The 20,200-nt window shown below is 39.7% G+C and overlaps 2 protein-coding genes across 3 annotated transcripts in view; one reads left to right on the top strand and one right to left on the bottom strand.

Annotated features, from left to right (window-relative positions):
- Window positions 1–7,254, bottom strand: part of LOC111567306 (BRCA1 DNA repair associated) — a 30,288-nt gene extending 23,034 nt beyond the window's left edge. For both annotated transcript variants that reach the window (XM_023268316.3, XM_023268317.3), the window contains exons 1-8: window positions 7,157–7,254; window positions 4,387–4,475; window positions 4,190–4,243; window positions 3,983–4,063; window positions 3,790–3,878; window positions 3,667–3,703; window positions 3,449–3,579; window positions 86–2,788 (exon numbers count right to left, since the gene is read on the bottom strand). In XM_023268316.3, the coding sequence (XP_023124084.2) occupies window positions 86–2,788; window positions 3,449–3,579; window positions 3,667–3,703; window positions 3,790–3,878; window positions 3,983–4,063; window positions 4,190–4,243; window positions 4,387–4,460 (3,169 nt within the window). In that variant the 5' untranslated portion in view covers window positions 4,461–4,475; window positions 7,157–7,254. The remainder of the gene's footprint in view (window positions 1–85; window positions 2,789–3,448; window positions 3,580–3,666; window positions 3,704–3,789; window positions 3,879–3,982; window positions 4,064–4,189; window positions 4,244–4,386; window positions 4,476–7,156) is intronic.
- A 6,629-nt stretch (window positions 7,255–13,883) lies between these two features.
- becn1 (beclin 1, autophagy related) lies at window positions 13,884–20,179 on the top strand. The gene is made up of 12 exons (XM_023268300.3): window positions 13,884–14,037; window positions 14,265–14,397; window positions 14,521–14,585; window positions 15,966–16,024; window positions 16,499–16,589; window positions 16,724–16,860; window positions 16,998–17,192; window positions 17,292–17,438; window positions 17,585–17,734; window positions 18,081–18,141; window positions 18,242–18,384; window positions 19,337–20,179. The coding sequence occupies exons 2-12, from the start codon at window positions 14,271–14,273 to the stop codon at window positions 19,503–19,505; spliced, it is 1,344 nt and encodes a 447-aa protein (XP_023124068.1). The 5' UTR covers window positions 13,884–14,037; window positions 14,265–14,270; the 3' UTR covers window positions 19,506–20,179.
- Window positions 20,180–20,200: the final 21 nt, after the last annotated feature.

Genomic DNA, 20,200 nt, shown 5'->3' with positions numbered 1-20,200 from the left:
GGAATCAACAGAGCAAACACATACTGTTTAGATTGGTAACAGGCCTAAAAATGAAAACCGAAGAAACTTCAGAGATTCAACTTACATTCATCTGGTGTGCCAAACAAGTCCACAGACCCTTGGCTGGAGTGAACACTGTTGGGGCTCAACGGTTCTGCTGCATCAGCTGTAACACCAGCATCCTCACATCTGTCAGCTTCGTTAGACTCTTTCTGATCCTGATTCACAGCAGAGGGACGAGTCGACGTTCCAAAGATCTGAGTCAAAGTTGGTAATTCCTCTTTGGATCCGCTGCAATCGGACTCGGATGAAGACTCCAGCCTCTGAGCCCTTCTCGTCTTCCTCACATTGGTATTAATGGAAGAATGGCCACTGACCTCTCCACTGCCTTGACTGTTTGTCTTTGCTTTGTGGACTATTTCCACAGATGGAGATACCAGGTCGTCATGGATTAATGAAGACTCTGCAATCACGATGTGTTCAGCTGTATTGACTGAACAGTATTTTACATTAGAAGCTGAATTCCTCACTGAAACACTACCTCCTATCTCACTCCCTTTGCTAGCATCCCTCGCAGTGCAATCAAGCTGACTGTCTTCGATTTGAGAGGACTTTGAGACTTCGTTTGGCTCCTCATGTTCAACTGCTGTGAAACGAAGCCCAGAATCTACTATTTGAGGGATAACAGAAAGTTGAGGACTTTCAGATTCAGATTTTGTCACTTTGTTCGGACTGAGGACACTGCTAAGACTATTCCTGAGGTTACTAGACGCACTGTCCTGACCTGAACAGCTGCTATCAGCGATCAAGGCTTCTATCGCCACTTGATCTGGTTTCTCAGCGATTGGTTTTCTTGTTTGGATGGGTGAATTAGAAGGTGGGATCAAATCACTACAGGATGACTTTCCAGTGTCTCTTAAAGCCTCTTGCTTGGTGGTTTCAGATGTCTTTGCAACACCAGAACAATCAGGATAGTCCTCCTCTGCTTCAGTAACAAGCATGTTTTCTTTGTCAGACTGGCGGCTCTTTTTCACATTTGGACGACCAAGATGGAAAGACTTCCTTTTAGCAGCTTTAAAGCTCCTGAGTAGCTGCTCAGTGTCCAGCTCACTGTCATTCTTTTCCTCCTCATTTTCCATTTCAGCACATTTAATCTCACAAACTGAGGCTTCCAGGTGAACACTGTTTGTTAGAGTTTTTGTTGGCTTGTCATTTTCAAGAGTTGGACCTACCACAGTTGTATCAGGTGGACTTGAAGAACTTGGGACCGCAGAAACACAAACAGCAGCACTGGCTTCAGCATTTGGTGCATCAGCAATGGACTCTTTAACATTTTCTGTTGTCTTCAGAAAAGATGCTCCCTCAGCAGACTCCAAGTTTTCAATTCCTCCTATATCTTCATCGTAAATACATCCATTTCTTTTAGCTGCCTTTGTCATGTAGTCTTTTTTAGGTGATTTATCACCCAGTGTTTCACCTTTTGCATTTTCAGATTTCTTTGCAGCGCTGTTGTTTTTCTCAGGTACATTTGCTTTCAAGTTTGATTTCTTGAAGCCCTCCTGGACTTCACTGGCAAAGAGCTGAAGTCTTCTGCTTCTCCTGTTGCTCCTCATGACAGGAGTTTCTTGGTCTTCACTGCTTGGGTAATTCTCAATTTGTACGTGTACTTCTTCTGATCTTGCTGTAGTCTTTGGACTGGTTTCTCCATTTTGAACTTCAACCAGAACAAGGGGCTTCGGGACTCTCGCAGGCTTGCCTTTATTTGACTTTTTTCCTTTCCTCTTGTCAGTTTTCTTTTGCTCAGTACATTCAGATTTTGCCATTGCTTTCTCTTTCAAATCACTGTCAACATGTTGCACAGGGTTATGCATCCTTTTCTTTGTCTTGGTTTCCGGTTGCTGTTGTACAATATCAGACACAGGACAGAGACCTTCATCTTCACCTTGAATTTTGTCACTTTCTGGGAAGTTGTTCAAATCGTCCACATGTGTGTCTGTGTTATTTTCCTCCCTGATGTCCATCTGTTCTGCTACTTTAAAAATATCACTGCTGGTGTCATTTTTTTCTTCTGTCATTTGTTTATCTCCCTCTGTGTTGCTTTCACAATCAGCAGGCGTGAGATTGTCTTCCTCCCTTAGTATGGAAACACCTTCATGTGTCTGCATCTCTGAAGGTGTTGGTGGCTCAATAAAAACGTTAAGTGGAGGAGAGACGGTACGGTTTCCTCTTCGCTCTCGTTTGTAGACGGCACCGAACACCTGCTCTTCAAGGGCTCGAGCTTGCTCTACTTTCTTAGGAATCAAGTCCCTAATGTGTTGCTTGATATTTATTGTTGAAGTGGAAGAACAGCTGTCGGAGTCGTCTGCGTCTTCATCTGGTTTCTCTAACTCGAGACTTCCTTCAGTTGGGACTTTCATGAGCCACTCAGCGACCTTCTCTAAACTTTTCTTCTGTTTCTGCTCAAGAATCTTGTCAGGCACCAAATCCTTTTTGCATTTCTTCCTTGAGGATTTTCTCAGAGGTTGGGGTTCAGTTTCATCTGAAACTAATAATGGACAAGGGTTCTCCGAGTTGACAGATTTCCTTTTGCTTCTAGTTTTATGCGTTGATGTAGCTTTTGCCACATCTGACATTTCTGTTTGCACTGGGTCCACATTATCCGTAGGGCTGGACATTTTCTTGTCAGACGTCGGAGGAGCGTCACCAAGGCCGCTATCCAGACCTTCGTTTTCTGTCGCCAAAGGAGTTGAGTCTTCAAGACCCATGAGTCTTGCAAATCCATTCTGGGCTAAAAGGAAATGAGAAAATGACAAATAATGATAAATACTGAACCTTTAGGAGGACAACACTCTTTTAAAATAGGATAAATAATGAGGTTACACTCATTCCTATGTCATCTAATACTAAAAAGTCATTACTGGAGAAGTGCCTCAGGTGGTTTAAGTAAGAGCAAAGGGTTTTATTTGTCTTTGTCAAGGCATCTCAAGCAGGACAGATACCAGAAGACAAGTATTTTCCCACAGAGGAATTTTTGCTGCATCCCCAAAGACTTTTTAGCCAGTACAAAAAGAAAATCACCAGCATGAAATGACATTGATTGAAAATTTAAGAAAAAAAGCTAAGTGGCTTTGGGGCTTCATTTACTCAACCACAATATACACTTTTGCTTATCAAATAGTCATAAAACAGGCAAATGCATAGCTTTCTGTCACTCTGTCACATAAGACTCATTGCCTTTGCTGTACACGCATCAATATTCCTGTCGTGCATAGTCATTCTAAGCCAAGAAAAACTCTGGAGAAATTCCAATTTTGCTCATGTATCCATTTCAGACTGTGCTTCAGAGCTGCAGATCCACACCAAAGTGGCATAAAATAGATTAGAAATAAACACAGCAGTTGATTTTAGGTCATAACTTGAACAGCCATGCAAGAACTCCAGATTTTACCTGCTACAGTTGATGAGTTTGACTGTGGAAGATCATCATGGTCTGCACTTTGCACATTGTCATGGCCAGTGCTAAGTGTATCTCCAGAGGATATACTATGAGGATGTTTGGCAAGTTCAGCATCTGTGACCCTGGAGGAAAACACAGAATACAATAATGGAACAGACAGAGGGAATAAAGGAGCACTACTAATCATGTTGAAGGTTAATGGGTCTTACTTTGAGTGTTTTTCTGGCTTGGGCATTCCAGTGAAGTCTGAAATTGTAAAAATTTAATGTCAGGTGATGCAATGCAAGTCATTTCTGTAAGGTCATTTTAATTAGTCTGTGATGCAGTCTTACAGTTTGTGCCAGTGTCATGTTCATATGCTTGTATCAAATCCTGCAATCCTGCTACAAGTCTCTGAAATCCAGGACTCTCTTGCAAGCTCCTGCAGACACACATATGAAAGTATAATGATGCAGGTATTAATAACAATTGGCTGTCAGGGACTCAAGTAAATGTTACGCTGTCATCCTACTGATTCTGTCCAACCTTTTGGTTATCTTGGCTTTACACACAGGACAGCTGGCCCTGTTTTGTTTGGAGCTGTCCAAAATTTTCATCATACAAAATCTGGTAGAAAACAGAAAACAAATATATTATTCATGAATGCTTGGTACAAATAAATAAATAAAAGTGGAGTTTATTTACCAAAACACTACAAATCATCTCAGTAAAGAGGATGCATCAGTTGCTCACTTGCAAAATTGATGGTCACACTTAGTGGATACAGGCATAGTCATTAAATCCAAGCTACAGGTGACAGAACACAAAATCAGTTTAGAGTCTGACAGTTCTTCAAAATGAGTTTTCATTGCGCTATAAAAATATGTATGACAGACCTGATAATAAGATTTTTTTTATTATTAACAAATCTTGTTGCAAATGACACTTACCATATGGGACATTGTAGAGTCTCCCAAAGGACTGAAATCCCCTTTTTGACATCTGTGGCCTCTGGGGTTTTCATAGCGACTTTTAAAGGCTACAATTAAAAACAAAAAAATCAGAGTCCACACAGAAGATGTAAAGGAACTCAGTTTGCATGACTAATTGTCAGTATTATACCAGTAACAGTATATAGTGAGCAATGTTGCTGGTATTTTTGGCAATTGGTGCCGTTTATTCAGTAAAACATGATTCAGTGATGGGAGATCTAGCAGCACTGATATGCAAACATACAGCATATTAGTTATTTGTTTGTCATCCAAAGTTATAAGATTGAAATCTCTCTCCAGTCATTGATTAAACCCCTGAAAACCCATCTCTGTGTATTAAAGTAAAAAATCTGCAGTGTAAAAATAAATAAATAAATAAATAAATAAATAAATAAATAAAATTATGATCCTTTGATGTAACTAAGGTTGCACAATACATGGTGTCCCAAAAAATTGACATTATTTCATCACCTAGTAATTAGTTTAAAATTTGTTTGCTCTTTTTGCTCAAAAAAGTGTAATCATTTTTATTTTTTTTAATGTATTTATTTATTCATTTATTTGATCAGGGACCATGCAATTACCATAGAACACATCTGATGTATTACATATAGAGTGTATAGCATTGGGGGTAATTTTCAACTCCCGTACCTGGTTGGGCTTTTCAGTAAAAGTAGTCAGAGGACCAACAACACCTTTCAGGAATAGACATGCTGTTTACTGCAACAGAAAAGGCGTTCTGTGTATTGAAGTATGCCCAAACTCTGTCAAATGTGAATGCACAACGTGAATTTGTTCGAAAATTTCATAAACAAGAGCCAACAGGAAAGCAGATCTGGATGTGGCATTAGAAGTTTCAAAAGGAGGGCTGTTTGTGTCGGAAAATGAATCTGGATGGCTGGCAGTTTCAGAAGCGGCGCACACATTGAACATTTGTAATAACTTTGGAACATTATAAAATTACCACCCCCCAGCATTTTTCATTTGAAATCTGTAGAATAAAACATTTTATGTCCAAAACAAATCCTATCAAGTTTCATTTCTCCTGACCATGTAGTCACTCCGATATGGACATCTCAAATGATGTCAATTTTTTTGGGAATACCCTGTATTAAAAAAAAATAAATAAATAAAAAATGACATTGTGCGATATAGAAAGACACAAGAATTCTGGGCTGCATCACAGGAAGTCAAGTGGTTTTAATTTGTGGCAGCTTTGTGATGTGGATTTAAATGCTCCAACAAATTAGCTGTGCTTCAGCCATACACGTTACCACCAGAAACCAATTCTTGAGAAGAATAATGACACAGCCCAATCCCACAAGTTGACAGGGTTGGTTTTGGTCATCAGTACACTGCAGCTTCAATGCTGAAATGCTTTGCCATGGCATTTGACTGCACATTTTGCACATGATATGTCTCCCAGCATATAAAAAAACACAATACGATTATGTTAACAAGGTAAAATGATTCCAGTGACTCAACTCAATCGTGCAATAAACCAACAATCTGTGTCCACCAGGATCCATGAACCACACCCACCCTATATGCTCATTATTATTAGTTCTATTTCACATTGCACCTTTTTGTACTTTTCTATTACTCAGTTTTATTGTAAATACCAGCAATTTTGCACCTTATTGGAAATACCAACAATCTGTGCACATTCTCGACCAGCACAATTTGCACATTAATTGCAGGTTCTTCTGTACATTGCTTCTTTATTTATCTTGTATGTAACATGTATGAGCTACTCGATACCTTGAATTACCCCAAATGGATTAATAAAGCATCTGTTTAGATTTTGAAGCTCATTAACTTACATTATCTGAACTATTAACATGCTAAATGCAACATAGTGCTGGAAATAAAGCAAAAAAACGTGAATTCTGATGTACTGCTTTGTGTTTAAATCAACAAAACAAGTCTGATAGATTTTATACACTTTCCTTTATCACACACTAACAATAAGATTTACAGACCTGAACGGATATTGATATATACAGCAAACTAACAATGAATTAACATCTCTTTGTTATGGTTATATAATGACTTACTCACTATCCACACTATGTCTCTGAAAGGTCCTATTGTTGACTGAATGGTGAACAACGCAGTGTAACCTTGACAGATCAGTTATGAACCGTGTGTACTTTGGTCACTGCTCACACAGCTTCTATTGTTATCCTGGTAGATGTATAAAAAAGGAGCTACTCAGGCAAGTTTCCAGTGTTCAGGAGGTCTTACCACACATGTGCTCATAAAAGGGTTACACAACACAAAATCCCACTTGCCCAGATGTGCTTTTTTGTGCATTTGGCTCCACTGACAATGAGTTTCATTAATGTCAACGCTATATTTATCAAGTGTTTTTAGTGTCTGTCGTTAAAGTTACGGTTAAATAATAGTAAACCAACGGGACATTAGTAACAGTAAATGTGTTTCAAGCAAAGTAGATCCCGGTGAAGTTAGTCAGAAACACCCACTGACTATATTCCTTAAATTCACTGTAACGTTATAAAGCACAGTCAGTAGCTAAAGTTGGAATTAGTTGTAGCTAAACTAGAGGCTTGCTAGCTGCTATGCTTTGTTTTGGGACGTTAACTTACGGCACTAGTTTGACACTTTCAAAATTGAGATGCAAAAACGTTAGAAGAGGCCTGTTTGACCGGAAGAAGCAGAACGTGCTAATTGGTAATTGTAAAGAAAGTAATACTTCCGAATTTACCTTGTTTTGTTACAGGTTGAAGTTATCCACACAGGAACCATCCGCTTCAGTTTTCCCGCAACTGTCGTCTTCTTCTGCAGTAGCTTTACTGCTGTTTGCATCTCACGCTACAGCGCCGCCTGCAGGTCAAATGTATGAATTACACACAGCGGTGGCTTAAACGAACAGGCTCCTTTCTGCTTTTTTTTGTTTGATGTTTTTTGAACTAAAATAAATTCAAATACATGGACAAAATTGCAAAGAGAACAGTTAGATGTGAAACACTACAATCCAGTGGAGTTTGTGAAGTATAGTAGTGCAACAGTAATCCAGTTATTTTGCAGAAAATATATAGAGGTATCAGCAGGAATTTCAAATATATAGTCTATATTATTAGGTAACCGAATTGTTTCACTGTTAACACCAAGTTTTCTGTATATTATGTGCTTTTGTGCATGTGATGTTTATAATGATCAATTGCTAATAAAATATTTATTTTGAAAGCACCACCTTTATATGTTCTCAGTATATCTGGGTGCATTTTGTATTTTTGTGTGAAGCTGAAACTGATATGAGCAGATGATGTACTTCTGGACCAACATTTGACTTGTGAAAAATGACTTCACAACAAACCTTGTGATCTGATTGGCTTTCTTGTTTTTTGTTTTTAGGCATATGGCCACTTTAATTTTTTTTCACATTTCAGCACATGCTTTACTTCTGATGGGCGTGATGAAAAATTGTGCCCCCTAAATTATTGTGGAGAGGCCATAAACTTTAAGAGTTGCTATTTGGTGTACTGAAATTTAACAACTTAATTTAAAAATAAATTAATACATACTGCTACTACAATCAGTTACTCTCCTTGGTCTATTATCTGAATATATAGACTTACTGTTAGAAACAGCAAGTTTACTAAAGTTCATTCCTTATGGAGACAGTAAGTGGTGTTCAGAGTACTTGTGGTAGTAACTCCTACTTCATAAGTAGATGGCTAGGTAGGGGGTTTTGCCCATATACTGTATGTAAATGACTTTTTCAGTTCCAGTTTGTTCTTTTTTTATGCAGTCGATGCTTCTTCCACTGTTAACATGCACATACGCCTTGGCTGAGTGATTATATGTGTTTTGCATGCGTCTTTTGAATAGCCTTCAATGTAAGTAACTTTAATTTCTATTCTGATCTCAGTTTGTTAAATATTACTGTGGTAAAGCATGTGTTTGACTAATGTTTATGGTACTATAATTTGCAAATACTTAGAATTTAAAGACTGGATATAGTATTGGTATGGAAAAGATGTTGTAATGTGTTTCTTTTTGCTTGCAACCATTGCAATCACCATGGAGAACATTATGACGAATTATCTTAGTTATTATTAGGGTCTGAGCACCGAATGGTGCGAAGACCCTATTGGAATTCAAGGAATTATTATTATTAGGGTCTGAGCACCGAATGGTGTGAAGACCCTATTGGAATGCAAGGAATTATTATTTTTCTTAGCCTGCCGGGAAATTGCCATTTTTGGCGGCCTTATCATACCCCAAAATGTGTCTAACTTGGCATGCTCATCAGGAGTGGTGAAAAATTTGATATTTTATGGGAGTTGCGCATGTGTGTGGCAAAATGGCTCCATAGCGCCCCCTGGAAAATTGAAAATTTGGTCATTAGGCCAAGTTGCACGACGTTTCATCTACAGCTACAAAGTTTTGTAAGCATATTCAGCACATCAGGAAACCCAAAAAAGTCAATCATGGCCACGCTCGAAACCCAACAGGAAGTCGGTCATCTTGAATTAGCCGTAAATGTTTTAAAATTAATAACTCATCGGGGATAAGTCCGAGAGACCTCAAATTTGGCCAATACATGCAAACATGCGACCTGATGAAAAGGTATCAAAATGTTCATCTCATTTGAAAGGGCGTGGCCATGGCGACTCCCAAAAAAATGGATCCTTCGCCATGAAACAGGAAGTGGTGTCTAACTCAGCTGTACATGGTCCGATCTGCCTGAAATTTTACATGTGTGCTCAGAGTCTGACCCTGATCACATCCATAGGCCGACATGCACTCTCGGTCGCAGCGCCACCTGGTGGACGTGCGTGGATTCGCCGACCAGCAAGGATGCGAGGACCCGTCCAACGCTGCTTGCAGCTTTAATGTGTAATTGTTTAGTGAAAAGTAATATTGGCTGTTATGAGTTTAAATTAAAATTTCAATATTAAATATTTAGATAGAGTCCTGTAGATAATAATTGGAAAAACTTGTAGTAGATTTTATTGTTTAATTGTATATTTAAAGGTTTTCATAGTAATTTGTGTTTAATTCCTAGTAAAAGTGTTATTGTCTTTAAGATTTTTAATTGTAAATAAACATTTAACTATTTAAATAAGTGTTGTATTCTTTTTCAGTTAATTGATGGATAGGCGCAGTGAGAGACAGCCAGAAAATGGGGCAGAAATAAGAATGAGGGCAATTTATATAGCACGAGGTTGACAAGGGGAATCGAAGCCGGGCTTCAGCGTTGGAGACCTAGTACATACGTCAGTGGCTTAACACGTTGAGCTATATGAACACGCATGTGGTGTGTTTTAAAACGTGTATTAATCAAATAGAAAGTCTAGGGGTAGGGTTAGGGTTACAGAGCAAGGTCCTTACAGTTGTATAACAAAAATAGGGTTAAAAAATATTTATACAAAATGATTTTTAATGTCCAAACGAAACAGCCGAATATTAAGAGAAAATAATTCCCGGTTTTCCCGTTGGCTTTTGGCCGGTCTATATCCTTAACAGTATAGCACGGCCAAAAGCCACCGGGAAAACCCTACATTCTTTTTCTGAATTTTTTGGCTTGTTTGACCTAATATTAAATTATGGAAATATGTAAAATTTAATACCCATTTTTTGTACATTGCTACTGTCAGGACCTGCCTCTGTGTCGGTCTGTGTGATCATATAGCTCCACGGGTTAAGCCACTGACGCATATACTAGGTCCCCAACGCTGAGGTCCGGGTTCGTTTCCCGCTCGCAACCCGGTGCGTCGGTGACGTTGACCTTTCCCACTGCTTTGTTTTCTAATGATCCATTTTTCTTGTCAGATTTCTGTGCTGATAGTCTTTCATCAGCGCAAAGTCAAGGAGGAACTAATCAGTGTTTTCTGCTTGCGAGGCAGAGCCACACCCTTTCTCACCCCATCTTTTTTCGCCAAACTACACAAGTCCACATCTGGAGTGACATCATTAGGAAAACAGTGCTGCAGACAAAGTGAACCTCTGATCTGATTTATATAACATTACTATTGGCTCACAGGACGACTGGCTGCACCGCGAAATAGGATATTTAGCAAAGTGTGTAAGAGAAGAAGTCGTGAATTGAAAATAAGGCCTCAGAACTAAAATTTACAAGTGACACATCGGTTAATGGATAGCAGGAGTGCAAACAAACTAACATGAGAAAACGTTTACCATTAACAACGACATCTGACCAAATGCCTGAGCAGCGTCTGTTGTCGTGCCACCACCTGACATCCAATCACACTTCTAATATTTTCTTTAAGATCGTTCACATAAAAATCAACCAAAATCCTACTTCTAATATTTTCTTTAACAACGTTCACATAAAAATCAACCAAAATGTAGTGAATTTCACTGGATTTTGGTTGATTTTATTGTGAATGTTCTTAAGGGAATATTAGAAGTTTTACTGATATATATGGAATCACTTTAGATATTTTTACTCATTTTTTGGAAGATTTTTACTCATTTTTTGAAAATATTTACAAGAATTTTCTTGCCAAATCTGGGGGATTTTTTTTAAATAAAACTTTTAAAGGAAACTTTTAAGGAATTATTGCAATTTTCTTCCTGAAGGTTTTGCAAATTTTCAGAAATTTGGGGAATTTTTTTTTTTATCTGATTTTTTGGATTTTTTTTCAGACAAGGAAACAATATTTTTGGTGCCCATAAATGAGGACAACAGGAGGGTTAATACATCTCAAATTTGGAGGTTACATGAAAGCAAAAATCTATTTTGGAGTGAAAAACTGCTATTTTGTTTAGCATATCTGGCTTATTTTAAGACACCGAAGCTTGACAATCCTGGTAAAATGTAGAAAATGTGGACATCAGAAGTTTCACTGTGAAACTGTATATATTTTTCCACATTTTCAAACTTTAAAAAGGGTCAATTTTGACCCGCAGGACGACAAGAGGGTTAATCTGGATACTACGGCCTACTAATGAGCAGAGTCGCACTGCTGCCCAGATGTTGAACAGCCAGAGCTAGAGAAAGAATTCAAAATGGACACTTAACCTTGTTTTGACTGCTCTGCTTGGATTAAGAGAGCCAGTGCCAGTGATGGAGGTGATAAAACTCCATCAAAATCACTGTACTTATGTAGAGTTTCAGGACTTAACTTGCTTTTTCCCCCCTCCTCTTAAAACCCAGCACTGCCTTTTGGGTTAAATGCCAAATGATAGGTCTAAGGGCTGAGAAATTCTCAGAAATGTGATTGGAAATGACATTTTTCACTCAAATTTAACACCTTCTATGCGTTTCTGTGTCTCTTTAACGTGTCATACATTTAAGCTCAAATTAGTGTCCACTTACTGGGGCCCATTAGCAGGTCCTATGGTGTGTGATTAGGCAATGAGTCAACTCACAGTGGTCAAGGATTTAGAAGGAGTGAAAGGTTGCCTTGCATGGAATAAAAGCACTTGAAGTATCTTAGAGTGCACTGTAATGGAGGCCAGCAGATGAATATTTAATGTCTGACATGTTGCCTGCTAATTTAGGTCATTTTCTTTCACTCAGGCCCTTCCTAGTAGTTTAAGTTTGCTTTTTAGTGTGAAATTATTGTAAAGCAGCGCTGCAAATACAAACATACATAAATTTGGTTACATATCTCTAGTTAAGATAAGATGCAGTTTGCATAATGTTCTGGGGATCATTTATCTCTACATTTATGTTAATTCTCATTTCATTCATGGTTACGTATAGAATTTGCAATTTTCCTCAGTTCATGTATTTCTGATTTCTGGCCAGGATGTCTACTTCAAGGGTCAGGCGTTTTATTCTTTTGTCAGCACATTATATGCAAATGCTATTATGAGTGTCTGACTTTTTTTTTTTTTTCCTTTTTCCTGAAACCCTGAGGATGATTTTGTAATATGTTTTATTTCCCTATATTTGTTTCAGTGGTTCCTCAGAGATATCTGAAACAGCCTGTAGCATTTTCTTTTTTTTTTTTGCCTCTACAAATGAGCGCCAAAGCAATGAAATTGATATAATCTCATGTGCTTAGTCCAAAGTTGATACATGCAGCCGTGCTTTTCTTTCTCACGTTTTTTGTTCATGGACTGTAGGTGACTTGTGAACACTGAAGTTACACAAAGGAAGAAAATACAATGTGACACTGCTGCAGGCAGTGCAAGGAGAAGCATAGGAATGTTGTTGGTGTTTGACATTCCTCCCTCCCTCTCTGTTGTCTTTCTCTCGCTGTCTAGTACTCACACTTTGTGCACCATGATTTTCTTTTCCTTCCTTGTTAGGGTCCGAGCACCGAATGATGCGAAGACCCTATTGGAATGCAAGGAATTATTTATTATTAGGGTCCGAGCACCACGAAGTGGTGCGAGGAACCTATTGAAACCCTAGGAATTATTATTATTAGGGTCCGAGCACCGAATGGTGCGAAGACCCTATTGGAATGCTAGGGTTTATTATTATTATTATTATTAAGGTCCGAGCACCACGAAGTGGTGCGAGGACCTATTGAAACCCTAGGAATTATTAGGGTCCGAGCACTGAATTGTGCGAAGACCCTATTGGAATGCAAGGAATTATTTATTATTATTCATTCTTTTACCGTCTTTTGAATTGCATTTTTGGCAGCCTTATCATACCCCTAAACATGTCATATGTTTTGACAATTTTGGGTCATTTTGAGACATTTTAAAAAGCTATAAACTCAAACAGGGTAACACCGAGAGAGCTGAAATTCAGCCAGGATGTACTCCAGGCATGGGTGATCAAAAGTTATCAAAATGCTCCGCAAAAGTCTGAGGGTGTGGCCATGGCGGCCTCCTGAACTTTGATGCTTCGCCATGAAACATCAACTGCTGTGTAACTGCCCTAAACATGCTCCAATCTGTCTCAAACTTTACATGTATGATCAGAGTCCTGCCCTGATGACATTCCCATGCTGAAATACAGTCACAGTCATAGCGCCACCTGGTGGATGAAAGGAAATGCTCTATAACTGGCCTGTACATGGTCCGATCTGCCTGAAATTTTATATGTGTGATCAGAGTCCGACTCTGATCACATCCATAAGCCAATATACACTCTCGGTCGCAGCGCCACCCAGTGGATGGACAGAAAAGCTCTATAAGTAGCCTGAACATGCTCCAATCTGCGTGAAATTTTACACGTGTGATCAGAGTCCGGCCCTCATCGCATCCGTAGGCCGAAATGCACTCTCGGTCGCAGCGCCACCTGGTGGACGTGCGTGGATTCGCCGACCGGCAAGGATGCGAGGACCTGTCCAACGCTGCTTGCAGCTTTAATTTATTACATAATTTTCTGGGGGGGAAATCGTTTTTTGTGCTTTAAACACTAAATTCATAACAGTTAAATTTTCATTAATATTTCTAGGCGGTAAAATTAATATTACACTAATATAAACCAGTTTGTCATATAAACTATCTACATACTGATTCTTGAGTTTTCCACGTGACTTTCCCATCAACGTCATAACCGCAGTAAACAACAATAAGGAAGTGGAGTTGGAAGTCCTGAGGTGCAAAATGAAACAGTCACGCTAAATATGTCAGGACTGGATTATTATTTTAGACGTGGATAAATTGGAATTATAATGCAATAACTTTTAATTTGGACAAGCGTCGGTGAGTCTATTTGGTGCTTATTTGTCGTGTGGTTGAACGCTGCATGTACGCTAGCTGTAAAGCTAACCATCGCTAGCCAGCTCTCCAACAGTTTAGCCAAACAGCTAGTTAGCTAGCAAGGTCTAATGTGTAGGAGTTTATTTTTAGGCTATCGATAAAAACTGTTGTGCAACTCCAGTTTTTTCCCCGCTTACAGTGACCCGTTATTTTTCCTTGTCATTCTGCAGCTATCGATGGAGGGCTCCAAGTCGTCGAGCACAACCATGCAGGTCAGCTTCGTGTGCCAGCGATGCTGCCAGCCGCTCAAGCTGGACACGTCCTTCAATGTGCTCGATCGGGTCACTATCCACGAGCTTATTGGTATGTAAACCTCTAACGATTGATCAACAGTGCAATAAAATGTAGGAAACAATGCGGTTTAGTGGTGTTGACTCTGTTTTATATGTCATGTAGTGATTCTGAGTGTGATTATTTGGTCCTCAGCTCCACTGGTCACAGTGACCCCAAGCAAACAGGCTGACAGCAGTGAGGGGGAGACCGTACCAGAGGTACGTTCTTGGTCATGATTAATGCTAAACTGAAATCTTGTGTATCTGTTACGATCCAACCTCTAGGGGTTGGCTGGATGCAACAAAATAACCAGAAAGTTACTGGTTCAGGTAGATGAATTTATTGCTTCATAGCAAATAGAACATAACAGTGATAATAAAAAACAAGACTGGTGAGTGTTGCTAAATCAAAGAACAGAATATAACAAAACAAAGGCTAACAGTTTCAAAACTAAACACAAAACTACTAAACTCCCTAGCCAAACATAAGTACATCAGCAACGCCCACCACCAGTAACAAAAACTAATACAAAAGTGCAAAAACGAACTAAACAAAACTGGTGCCTCAACTCACATACTGATCACACAGTTTACGAAGACTCTAAATACCAAACAGCTTCTTTACTGCTAACTGGAGCCTCAGTCTCCACACCAAATTAGCAGCCGCCAACAGAAGCCTGAAGTGTTTGTAATACCCACCACCAGTATCTACAGACCGAAACACATCACAGGAATACCAACAATATATCACTCACAGAGAGGCACCAGGGCAGACTGGTCACAGATTCCAGCCGCCCAGATTAAGAGCTTGGTTTCAGGTATATAGTCTGCAGGTGTGGTGATGGCTGTGTCCGGTTGGTTAGAGGTGGAGGGGAATTGGATGGTGGCCCAATCAGGAAGGTTGGGAGGCGGGGAGAACAAGGCTGCAGTGCAGGTCGTCTACTTCGGAGTCATCAGATGGAATGGCTGGCAGCTGGGGTTCCAGAGAGACTCTGAAACCAGCCACAGCTGAAGCCACACAAGCAATCTCCCCACACAAAAGCCTAACAGGACACCACCCCAGAAACCAGGCGGCACACAAATACCTGTGGCCGTAACAGTATCTTAATATTTTATTTATCTCATGTCCCTCAGTCATACTATCAAAGAACCCTTATGGTGAACGATTTCATTGTAATCCCTGTGGTTGTTATAGACTTGGACTTGTAAAGTTTATTTCTACCCCAAATGTTCTGCTGAACACTTAAACAACCCATATAGAACAGGACTAAAACCAGGGATTACACAGTCATAGTAAAATTAGCCGTCTCTGCAGTATTTTGAGCTGACAAACTGAAAGGCACATTCTGGGGACATATGAGCCTTTGATTAATTTCCACCAAACCAGCACACAAGGTAGAGATGCAGTGCTTTGTTTATGAATGTCATGTATATTTATGTATTTTACCTATGCACAACAGTCTGATGTGATTGGGCAACACATTTTGAAACATGTAATCTGCATGTTTGTAAAGGACTGAAATGAGTCATTGTTCCATTGTGACAATATTTTGTTACAAAGCAGCATATTTGAGTCTCAGAATTCCCTTCTTCTTCTAGGAGACTTTTGTAGAAAACAAGCAAGATGGAGTGTCAAGAAAATACATCCCTCCTGCCAGGTGAGTCTTTTTATTTAGACATATCTGTGAAGATTCTGTCATCCAGGTCATGGTAATCATAGGAGCTTCAGTAAAGATCAACTGGACTTCTCTTGTGGTTTCTTGAAGATGTTTTACCTCTCTTCCAAGAGGCTTCTTCAGTTCCAACTGACTAATGGGGGGGTTACAGAAGTTATAGTCCCTCCAGGTCACATGGCTAATGTTTACATATAGGTGTTTGATAAGTGGTGTCACAAACCCCCTCCTCTGTTTAGAGATGGCTGTTCCAATTTGACATAGATGGCTTCCTTCACTCCTCTCTCAAACCATTTATTTGGACAGCGATGCAGAATACTGATTACAATTTATGTCCTTTCATTATCTCTTAGTTGATATATTACTCTGACAAATATGGCTGCAAATGCACTTGCCAATGCAGCATATCTGACAAAGTAGACAGAACTGCTGAATCTTGAATTCTGCCCTTCCCTTCAGAATGATGTCAACAGAAAGTGCCAACAGTTTCACACTGATTGGAGAAGCATCCGATGGCGGCACAATGGAAAATCTTAGCCGTAGATTGAAGGTAATGTTTACTGTCATACTGCAAATAAATGATGTCAGTCTACTCATCACGTGACTTAGACAAGTGAGGTACATCCTCACAATAATAGTTGTGGGGTTGTAACTTCTAACAGCTTTGTTTCCTACCCCACCCAGGTAACCAGTGACCTGTTTGACATCATGTCAGGCCAAACAGATGTGGATCACCCGCTGTGTGAGGAATGTACTGACACTCTGCTGGACCACCTAGACACACAGCTCAACATCACAGAGAATGAATGCCAGAATTACAAGTGAGTTGGTGCACAGCAAAAGTGAAATTTCTTTATGTATCAGTTTCCAAAGAGGTTTCTGAGAGACAGAAATTGCTGCAGGTGATACCAGCCTGCCTAATGCATTGAACTAGCTATGTATGTGAATGTATTTTCAGGCAGTGTCTGGAGCTGCTGTCACACCTGCAGGTGGAGGAAGAGGAAACCTTGCTTGCTGAGCTGCAGCAACTGAAGGAGGAGGAGGAGGCTCTGGTCCAGGAGCTGGAGGCGGTGGAGGAGCAGAGGGCTGCTGTGGCCCAGGACTTAACTCAGAGCAGGATCCACTCTCAGCAGCTGGACACTGAGGAGCTACAGTGAGTGACTTAGCAGCAATGTAGACACACGTCCGCAGGGTATTATAAATGATACAGCACCTAACAGCTCCTCCTCCTATTATTGTTTGTTTCTCAAAGGTACCAAAAGGAGTACAGCGAGTTTAAACGGCAGCAGCTCGAGCTGGACGATGAGCTGAAGAGTGTCGACAACCAGATGCGTTACTGCCAGATTCAGCTAGATCGCCTGAAAAAGACCAACGTCTTCAATGCTACATTTCACATCTGGTACACACACGATGTTGGCTTAGGAATAATTTGTTTTTCTGGCCACAAATCAGCCGTAGCTTTGCAAATATTTAACATCGGCCCTCAGACCAAAATAAATCAATAGCTAATGACTGAGTGTCTGAATAGTTTCTCTTCTCTTCCAGGCACAGCGGCCAGTTTGGTACCATCAACAACTTCCGTCTTGGTCGACTTCCCAGCGTCCCTGTGGAGTGGAATGAGATAAATGCAGCGTGGGGGCAGACGGTGCTGCTGCTGCATGCCCTGGCCAACAAAATGGGGCTGCGCTTCCAGAGGTGCACATGCGTTTTAATTCGCTTGCATTCAGCACTGACCATTTAGTTTAACATGTATTTTTGGATAAATCTTCCAAGCAATGCAAATGTATTTACGTTTCTTTCTGATTTTGATGTAGTACAGTCCTTCATTTATACCCTCCCACTAATAAGGGCTGCTTGCTTGTTTGTATTTTACTCATATTTTGACTAAATTATTTAGTTTTATGTCTTAAATATGACCTTAATTCTCTTGCTTTTATGTTTTTGTGGTTTGGCTTTGGCTTTATCACAAATATGTTGTATTTTTCTCTACAAATCAACAAAGCAAAATTCAGTCTAACCAACACTTCTCTTGTCTCTTTAGATATCGCCTCGTCCCATATGGAAACCACTCATACTTAGAGTCACTGACAGACAAGTCAAAGGTAGCACATCCAGCATTCTTACACTCAGTTCTTCCATTATTATTTGAACAGTCGTCCAGGCTACAATTGTGCCCTTTTGTCCTGCCGTGTCTCTGTCCAGGAGCTTCCACTGTACTGCTCAGGCGGCCTGAGGTTCTTCTGGGACAATAAGTTTGATCATGCTATGGTGGCCTTCCTGGATTGTGTCCAGCAGTTCAAAGAAGAGGTGGAAAAAGGAGACACTGGCTTCTGCCTCCCATATAGGTCAGAAAACTGCAAGCCAGCAGCATAATATGAAGATTTTTCTGTTACATCTTTGCAGCCATTTAAAATAAAACTGTAATTATCCATTAAGTTTGAATGCAAATTAAAAAAAAATAATTGTAGAGGGGCTTTACAGAATTGACTACTTTAATCTGCATTTGTGGCAAATTAGGGACATTTGGGAAACCTCTGAATATCTAAAAGAAGACATCCAATTCGATAAGTTTTAAAATACATATACTTGTTACCAACAATCACATCTCAAATCTTAAGCCCACTGCCTACCTGGCATCAGTCCAACATTTTAAAAAAAGTCCACGTCACTCAGTCTGCACTGGTGCGTTGCTTGTGCTAAAGCCTGCACCATCGGGGAATATCACCTATTAAATCCAGAGTAAAGGAACTGGTGGATTAAAACCTTCACAAAATCAAAGTCTTTCAAAATGAAAGCAAGTTAGACTTCTGTGTTTGTATGACATAATTACAGTATGCTGTGTTCAGTGAACTGTGCATACAGCACCGTATGACCTTTGGCTCAATGTTCCTAGTAGCAAAACTTTCAGTATATAGGATGTAATGAGCACTTCAGCCTCGAGAAACCACTAGTAGTACTGCTGACTTGAAGCAAATTTAAGTGTATGAGACAGCACTTACTTTTGTTTGACATTATATTTGTTTTCCCCTCCGCCAACAAGAGTATCTTTAAAAGCTCATTGTTAGCAGAATGGAAACATATGAAGAGTTAAATTTGGTCACAGACATGTGGTTAAGGAGTATTTAGGCTCATTTAAATGTGATACAGATCTTGGATTTCTGTTGTTGCTCAATTATTTTGACATTTCAACCTCTAAATTCTACATTTATAGAGTCAAAAATACACATAACTTGACTCTACAGGTCTAAGTAGAAATTGGAGACTTGTCTAAACTGATGTGTTTTTCCCATGTCTCAGGATGGATGTAGAGAAAGGCAAGATTGAAGATACAGGTGGCAGTGGAGGCTCCTACTCCATCAAAACCCAGTTTAACTCTGAAGAACAGTGGACCAAGGCCCTGAAGTTCATGCTTACCAACCTGAAGTGGGGACTGGCCTGGGTCACCTCACAGTTCTACAACAGATAAACCTGCTGGACAATGCCTTCGTACATTGACTTTACATAGTCCTGTATGTCTCTAATGAATGGATGTCATGTTTTTCTTGTTTGGACACTTAGCCAGAAGAACAGAAATGGTCATGTTCGCAGGATTCTCAGTACAAAAAGCATTCAGCAATGTCACCAGCTTCAGCCCAGATTGTGTTTCTCATGTTACAGACAGGTCATCTGAATCCATTTTGCTGCAGAGTGGACAAAATGATTTGTGGGCCCATTGTGGAAGAACAGTGGGCAAGCATCACAACATCTGTCACTAGTTACATTTTGGTATCTGCTTTACTTATTAAAAACTGGCTTTTTCTGAAAAGCTGATGTCACAAAACTATTTCACCGTTCTTCAGACTAAAATGTGCTTTAAAATAAATTCTGCTCCAACATGTTTCCAGGTAAAGCTATACTGTCTCCTGCTGCACTGCACCTTTTGAAGTCATTTTCCACAATGTAAAACCTGTAAGATGTGATACTTACAGTTAAGGTAGAATTTTTTAGTGTACAGCAGAGTATTCAAAGTGTCAGCATTTCATTAACGTTGAATGCAATTAAACTGTTAGAGGTGCACTGATAAACCTACTATGTGTACATACTCTGACCATCACAAGTATTTTTCCGTTCTAGTCAATAAAATTTTTATGCAGTGAAAAATGTCTGGTCAAGTTTTTTAAG

Source organism: Amphiprion ocellaris, chromosome 18 (assembly GCF_022539595.1).
Source record: "Amphiprion ocellaris isolate individual 3 ecotype Okinawa chromosome 18, ASM2253959v1, whole genome shotgun sequence".
NCBI classification, from domain to species: domain Eukaryota; kingdom Metazoa; phylum Chordata; class Actinopteri; family Pomacentridae; genus Amphiprion; species Amphiprion ocellaris.
Note: the sequence above shows the minus strand (reverse complement) of the source record. Positions and strands in the feature narration are given on the sequence as shown.